Raw genomic sequence first — 8,262 nt, forward strand, 5'->3', positions numbered from 1 at the left:
ATGAATTTGACACATTAGAACACCTATATGTAGTCATCTTGGCTCTGATCGTTTTCGGCTTCGGCTTTTTTGATGTTAAAAACGGTACTGGACTAGGCAAGTTCCCCCAGCAGCAAATCTTTCCAAATTGCAGGCTCATGGCGAATGTATTACGACCACGGAACCATCACTATGGGACTCCGTTTACAGGGGCACCGTAGTCAGTCGATTCCCGTTCCATCGAAGGACAGAACATTGGATTGCAGACGATGAAGAATTCGTGGAAATTTATGACAATTTCCTGGGAACGGAAGTGCGCCAGATTATGTGCACTGAGATCAGCTACCAAAGAATGCCAAATTTATGAGAACAAGGAGCGGATTTTGGTGGCCCTGGCCAGCAAGATCATCAAGGAATGACTAGCCTCTCGTGTGAAATCCATTTTTGATTAAACGAATGTCAAATGTACACTTTAAACCAAAAATATTCAAACACAAAAAAAAACAACTGTCAGGCTAAGGGTAAGATTCGCAAATATCACACATATTAAAATATTTAATATTTCCACCATCCGTATTGATACTGATACTTGGAGCTGTCCTTCCCCTAGATCTGGACACTATATTTGACTTAAACTGATCTTGTTTTTTTTAATATCTACGAGATTTGACACATCACAGGGTTTGGACCATATCAGAAACTAGTCACTTCCCTAGGGGTTCCTGAAAGATGCTTGGAAGTACACACAAAAAACAAATATTGTTTTAATAAAACTAATGCATTCTTAAATTGAAAGTTTCCCAAAATTCGTAATTTCAACTACGAAAACATTAAAAACCAAAGTAATGCTTTTTATTTAAAAGTGTTTCTTTCACCTTCAACTTGTTAATGTTAAAAGTACACTTTTTAAAAGAAAAGTTGTTAAACTGTCAAAAATACATCTTCGTAGGGACTTATTGGCAGCACTGAACTGAGCCGGCTCATTTACAGTCTTTATGCCAATCTGACCGCTAAGTAGTGAAAATTAAATAATAAACCCCAAAAATCTCGCATTTTTGTTACCATTTCCAATGTTGGTCATGTTTCAATACAATAACTACAGATTGTTATTGTTCCTGTTTACCTTTAGGCAGGTAAGTAAAATTTTAATTAGATGTTTGCTATCCAAATGAATAAATTTTATTATATTCTTGTTCTGCCCGATTTCAGGTTATGATTATACCTCTTCCATAAATTCGATTCGCCAAACTTTAATCCGGATATCCTATCTAAATGTCGAGTCGGTCGTCAGGTTCAAGGGAGTTCTCCTCCGGCCAGGATCACGATCTACATAGTCCGCATAGTTGCTATTTGGTGGTTTGGATGACTACACCGCAACGGAATTTGTTTTCTCCCTATGCTACTTCTAGCCACCATCGGAGTTAAACAAGCCATTTGCATGACAGAGAAAATGTAAAACCGCGAAGGCGAATCGAGCATTAAATCAGCTATGAAAGGTTAGTATTTATGACTAGCAAATCCCGTACCAAATAGCTAAACTATGTTTTTCCTCCAGGTGAAATTATCCCTATAGACGAGATGAAAATCCCATCCGCGATCGCGTCTTCAGTAACGGGATCAAAGGAAGGAGCTGTTTTAACAAGCGAACAGCCCGGATTTGCCTATAGCTAAACGTAATGTGGAAGCCAAACGGAAACCTTTAGCTATGTTCCAATAAAAATAAAAATAATATTGTTATGTTGAAAATGATTTTATTTGGATCGATAATAATAGCTCATTTCATTTTAACTATACTAAAGTTTCTTGACAAAGGCTTGTTTCGAAACAACAATAATCCAATTTTATTTCAACACTGTCATGCTTTTCATTTGACAGTAGTACAATTCATTTTGAAAGTTTAAACTTTTAAAAGTAGTGAGGTGACTACTTTTGATTTGACAGCTTGCTGACTTTTGGTTTGAAAGCTAACCGCTTTCTACCAAAAAGAACCAACGCAAACTTTCAATTCTACCAACGGATTTTTTAATTTTAGCAACGATTATTTTTTGTGTGTAAGAAAGATGGTCCTGGGCACATTATTTGACTTCCATAGATCTTGGTTTTGAAATCTAATGTGATTTGCTAAGTGGCGCATGATGGGTTTTGGATTAAATCAGAAACTGGCCATTTCCTTGAAGGTGCCCGTCAACATGATTCTGTGCACTATATTTGACTACCATTGATATTTTGTTTTTGAAATCTAATGTGATTTGATGTGTCACACGATGAGTTTTGGACAAAGTCAGAAACTGGCCACTTCCTTGGGAGTTTCCAGAACATGCCCGGAAAATCCTGCAGAACAGAAGCGTCCGGATGTCTCCCTTGTGATCCTTTCGCAGCTGCGACGTCAGGGCCGGCAGCAACAGCCCGCGTTTCTTACACGGAACCGAATTTTGTTCATTTAAATCAAAAATAAAAATGTTCATTCTATAAACATATAAATAATTCAAAATAAATTAAAACCATGTTTGCAACAAAAATATATTAATTTGAATTATAGTCAGAAGCATGTTTATTTCAACAATATAGAATTTGGGTAAACGTTTTTTAGCGTGCCCTGCATTTTCTTCTTCTTGTTTACATTCGGAAAAAAAAATGCCCCAGCTTTGCAAATCAACTGCAAAAGGGCCCGCAACAAAACCGAAGTCATGGATGCGGAAACCCACCTAGGTAAGCATCATAACAAAGGGAAACGAAAATCCGAAATGACATGTGAAATTTGAATCTATTCCGGAACCTCCAGCATCTCCCCCCCCCCCTCAGAAAAAGTCATTTCTTCCTGTTTGCTTCGAGCTTTTGTCTTTGATCTTCTCTCCTGCCACAAACAGATCCGAAACATGCTCCTCATTTACACCTGCCTTGTGTTCTTGCTCTTTCCGTAATTTCTCCAACTTCATCCGCTCATTTTCCATTTGCTTCGAAACTTCAGCAAGCTTTATCATATTCACACAATCCTGACTCGAATGATTAATTTGTTGGATCAACTTCTTACTAAAATCAGTGCTGCATTCATCCTCTTTCCTTACCGAACTCAACGATTTCTCATCATCCTCATCTTCCAATTCCTGCATTTCCAATCCTACATTGCAACGAGCATTGCAATCAAACTGAATTCGAGATCTTCCAGCAGATCGTTTTTTCATCTCTTGGCAATCCATTTTTCTACTTTATCTTACATACAAATGCTAATATAATTTAAAATTAAGTATGTTTCTTTCAAACATAAGAAGCATGTTTAAAATAAACATATTTATTTTTGTTCACATTGTTGTCAAACCAAACAAAAATATTCACGTTTATTTTCAACACGAATATTTATAAAATAAACGTAAAATTATTTTTATTTTAAACATTAATATTACATGACTTCAAACATGGAATACGTTTGAAATAAACCTTGTTTATTTTTGTGGCCATAACAAACTGAGTTTACGTTTGAATTTACCTCAAATATTTTTGTTTCAACGAAAAAAATTTCTGCGTGTAGAAAATCGAGTAACTGCGTGTAGAAAATCGAGTTTTGCTGAAAAAACCCCAACAACGAAACAAAACAAAACAAAATCTCGAGTGCGACAACTAGTTTGGAACAGTGCTTGCCTTGATCCAAATTCAGTTCAAAATAGATCGATAATTATACTGGTTTAAAAAGATTACATTTTGGAACTAGTCTAAACCAAAATATAGACCACCAGTGCAAGGGCTCGGTCTGGGTCTGTTCCAAAATTTTAGACCAAACCAACCAATTGGATCGCCACTAAAGATGCCCTACACACCAAATTTTGGGATCGAGTTCCAGCAAAACACATTGCTGAATGGCTTCCAGCAAAACTATATCTTGTTGCATGTTCAGTAATTTGAGATATTTTGCTGGATGCTCAGTAACTTGTATGAGACGTCAAAATCATCACCGTTCACTCTCCCGCGTATTCTGTTTTTCTATTGAAGAGAGCAACTAATCATGAATTACAGGTAAAATATAATTAGAATATTCGCAAATGTATAGTGAACTCAATATTTATATGGATTACACCGATTCTCTGTATATCTGTAGCTGCAAAGCTCGCTGCAAATATTGCCGGGTTGAACATCAAATGAGTTTAAAAACCGTCGATAAATCCAATAAAATTATGAATCACTTTGAAATTTATTCAACGCCTACAAGTGAATAATCAATGTGATTGATATGTGAAATGTTCATGCGTGTAATCAAATACCAAATACAATTGAGTTTTATATCAGTTTGAAAACCAATTCCAATTCAAATAACTGGTCTTTCAGCAACATCATTGCCACGCTAATTTGCTGAATATCCAGTACGTGTTGCTGAATTTCCAGTAAACAGCTGTCACTTTTCTGTAGGGTCAATTTGCTGGTCGTTCAGCAAAAATATTTTGCTGGAAGAATTGCTGGTTTTACAGCTCGGCAAAATCCAGCAAAATTTTGCTGGTTTCCAGCGATATAAAAATAGTGTGTATATCTATTTCGGAAATCGGTATAAATGCCGATAAATCTGTATATCTGGCAACGCTGGGGGAGAGCCAGAAGATCGGTCAAGGTCGCCCAATCCTAACGGTTTTGTTTTCCGCGTTTTTCATGAGTGATGTGTTATTTTTACGGATGATATTGTTTCCTGCACTATTTGCCATTGTATTCTTGTTAATACAAATTTGAAAGTTCCATTTGTTTTGAACAGAGCGATCAAGTTTATTGTAGAAGATGACTCAAGTAATTTCCAGTTACCTTCGAAGTAATGGATTTTCCAAGACGGTCTCCATTGAGCAGCGCATACACGAGAGCAAAAGGGATGGCAAAACGTAAAAAACTAATGTCGCGTTTGTGGTAAACTAGGCAATTGTTGTCATTCATGGTTTTCGATTTGTTGCAGCCCCACGATCATCATCGATCTGATGTATTACGACCAGCTCGAGGGGTACCTAACGCGTACGGGCACCAGAGAGAAGATGGGAGATCTTTGCGGTATTTCGCGGATGCGGGTCCAGAAGCTGGAACGGTTCGTGGCGAAGATGAAGGAATGGGGAGCAGAGTTGATTTTCATTACCAATGGGCCGTACTTTGACACCAGCGGACAGATCATCCCGGACGAGGATGATTTGAAGGGTAGTAGCAAGGATTGGCGGTACAATCTGCAGTGTGCAATTATTGATTATCTGGGAAATGAGCATTATAGCAGGGTGGCCGAAGATGCCCGATTTATTCCGATCGAACGCATCTGGACGGAATCGGTAGTGAAGATTGTTCGCAAGTATGGTAAGATCCTTTGGGCATGGGACAATACTCGCCATCAGGAGATTGTCAAAAATGCGTCGGTTAACGATGCCCTTGCGATCATTTCGAAGAACTTTGCTGTACTGCTGTACAGTGGATTGGCGTTTCCTCGGTACAAGCTGTGGTCTTTGGTAAACTGTTCGGTAGAATCAATGACGACGGATGAGTTCGACCCGCTGGTTATAAGGCGAACACTGCAGCTTTCCGCCAAACAGATGAGACTGCTGGCGGCTCTCGCGGATCGGTACTATGCCACTCAGACTTTCTGCAACTTTGTTGATCGAATGCAGTTCGATAAAAATTCACGAACTGTGTTCAGGACATTGGCCATGTATGTGAAGAAGACGGCCGGTAACTTGCAGGAGCTGGACTACCTCAAGATTGCTCGGGATTTATTTGGCGAACAGAAATATATAGAGAAGTTCGATGAGTTCAAATCGGTTTGCGAGAGTTACGACATCAACAAGATTACCCTGTCCACCGAACAGAATAACGACTCGGTCAGTATGCAGCTTAAAAAGCAGGATTCATTCAACTATGACATCTATCACGGAATGAAGTTTACCGTTTCAATCACGTTCATCGATTACCGGTACTGGCTACAGCGTGATGTTGATTTCTACGAGATTTGTATGTCTCTTTACCGGCGTATTTGTGGCGTGATTCTACAGCACAAGAAGGATCCCACCTTGATGCGGTATGTGAACATTAAACGTAGCCATCAGGATGAATATGCCACCGTAGAACTGGAACCAGAGTACCCGGAAGGGCTGTATGTTCCTTCGTTGGAATTCATCTTCTCGCTGGAGGGATTTAGCAGAATTGTTCCGGAGTTCAATATTCGCATGTTGGAATTCATCACAGGCATGGAACTGGATCGCCACGCATTGGAGTTCTTCTGGAAGACCGATCAGCGCTCGCTGTTGCAAGATAGCGTAACGTTGCGGTACATGGTTAAGGTATGTTGATAATCTTGGTTTTTGTGAGTGTGTTGCGAGTTTATTGTCTTGTTTATCAACCAGTTGAACATGATGGATACCTTTGAGGCGGATATCTTTCTGTTGGGAATCCACCGGTGTGTCCGCGAGCCACCGGAGGCCCATGAATTGCCGAAGCATTTGCATCTTCGTGCGTTCCATTTGTACTTTATGTACATAAAAATGCGCACCTTGGTAAAGCACAGCTTCTACAGCGCAGGACTGGATGATACATTCATGGTAAATGTTTTTCGGAGAATCTTTCCAATATTTCTACGAAACGGTTCTATTTAATCTTTTCAATTACAGGACGAATGTTACCTCGATGGTATCCTATTTCAGACGATGTTCCAGCAGTGGGATTCGTCAGGCGAGACGGAAAAGTTCCGCGAGGAGGTGACCCTACTCGAACGTTTCCGGTTGTATTGATCGGTAGCTCTAGTGGTAAGTTTATGATCAATATTAGTAGTTCGAAATAGATAATAGTATGCATTCGTAATCGAGGCATTATCATCACTGGGTAGAGATTGTCAGAAGATTTCATTACCACTTTCTATTTAGTTTGTTTTCGAATCAATACACAAACATTTGGCTGAATAAGCGTATACGTAACGAGAGACATGACTAACATCATCGAGATAATATTAACAGAAAGATAGGTACTGATGGCACAATAAAAGAAAGTTTTTAGTCAAGCCGCTGGATTGGATTAGTCGGTACCTATCTTTTTTTTCAGAGAATTGACACAACGTCTACATTTAGTTTTAAAAATGATCAAAGAATTTTGTCAATATCACATTATCATCATACTTGAATAAAACCACGCCAAATGTGTTCGAAAAAAAAAATCAAAAAATCTTGGTCATCCAGAGTAAATAGTGTTTCTTATTTTACCGTTTCGTATTTTCCGATTTTCGGAAATCAGTTCCAATAACACCAAGTTTTTGTGCATAGGAAATTTCCTGGGGAGTTTTGTGAAGAACTCTAAGAGTTTTTACTAGAACTTCAAGTCAATTGCGTGAGTTAGGAGTAAAAATTACCTCTGTGAATAATTCCATGACGATTGTAAAGAGGATTCTATGATCCGTGAAAAATACCAAGGGAATCGAATTTTGAGGGTAGAATTTCTCGTGAATCCTGCGTAGAGTTTTAAGGGATTTGTGAGGATAATTCCATGATTTAGACTTGTAGAATACATTAGGGGCTGTCCATAAACTACGTAGACAGTTTAGGGGGGGGGGGGGGGGGGGGTTGACAATTATCCACGGCCCATACAAATTTAAAAAAAATTGTATGGACGATTGTCTACGCAGGGGGAGGGGGGGGGGGTTCAAGAATCCCAAAAAAACTGTCTACGTAGTTTATGAACAGGCCCTTAGAACCTTGTTAAAACTGGCAATGTTTCTTGGCAGGGCATCTCGAAAAGAATTTCTAGTGAATTTTCAAAGGAGCATTTAGAGGAGATAATTCTGAACAACATTTTAAGACAAATCTGAGATGAATTGCATGGAAATTGAAGGGAGGATTCAAAAGAATTAAAATAAAATAAAATTAACCTTCAGAGAATTATTAGAAAAAGTTTAAAATTCGAAGAGAACCTAAACTCAAATCTCATTTTTTTTTGAAGTGGTCTGCAGACAATTTCTGGACTGTTGTAAATACATTTTCAAATGACTCCCAGAGAGATGTAACCGTTTAGTTACAATGTCCTAGGTTTTAATTTGTGCATGTTGTTTTAGGAAACTGTAGTGTTTGTTTAGTGTCAGTGTTTGGTTAGTAGGATTAGTAGGATTGTAGGTAAAATTCGAGGGGGGCGACACATCTAAATCTCAAGTTTAGATGCTTAACAAATCTCCAACTAGCGAATCAATCTTCGAAAAATCTTCTTTCATTTCTCGCATCTACTTGCATCGCGCATCATCTTTTTGCAGGAAATCTTCAGAATCATCGTCAATCTTCTTTCTATCTACTCAGCGTGCAC

The 8,262-nt window shown here is 38.6% G+C and overlaps 1 protein-coding gene across 1 annotated transcript; it reads left to right on the forward strand.

Annotated features, from left to right (window-relative positions):
- Positions 1-4,590: 4,590 nt before the first annotated feature.
- Positions 4,591-7,096, forward strand: LOC135709287 (uncharacterized). Its single transcript, XM_065231594.1, has 5 exons — positions 4,591-4,832; positions 4,904-6,263; positions 6,327-6,521; positions 6,591-6,725; positions 6,843-7,096. The coding sequence occupies exons 1-4, from the start codon at positions 4,735-4,737 to the stop codon at positions 6,708-6,710; spliced, it is 1,773 nt and encodes a 590-aa protein (XP_065087666.1). The 5' UTR covers positions 4,591-4,734; the 3' UTR covers positions 6,711-6,725; positions 6,843-7,096.
- Positions 7,097-8,262: the final 1,166 nt, after the last annotated feature.

Source organism: Ochlerotatus camptorhynchus, unplaced genomic scaffold (genome assembly GCF_037179485.1).
Source record: "Ochlerotatus camptorhynchus isolate MF236.1 unplaced genomic scaffold, CSIRO-AGI_Acam_v1.1 ptg000357l, whole genome shotgun sequence".
Classification (NCBI taxonomy): domain Eukaryota; kingdom Metazoa; phylum Arthropoda; class Insecta; order Diptera; family Culicidae; genus Ochlerotatus; species Ochlerotatus camptorhynchus.

Coding starts and splice junctions, on each gene's coding strand:
- LOC135709287 (XM_065231594.1), top strand. CDS start 4,735: ATGACTCAAGTAATTTCCAGTTACCTTCGAAGTAATGGATTTTCCAAG. Junction 4,833..4,903: donor AGCAAAAGGGATGGCAAAAC/GTAAAAAACTAA, acceptor GATTTGTTGCAG/CCCCACGATCATCATCGATC. Junction 6,522..6,590: donor GACTGGATGATACATTCATG/GTAAATGTTTTT, acceptor TTTCAATTACAG/GACGAATGTTACCTCGATGG.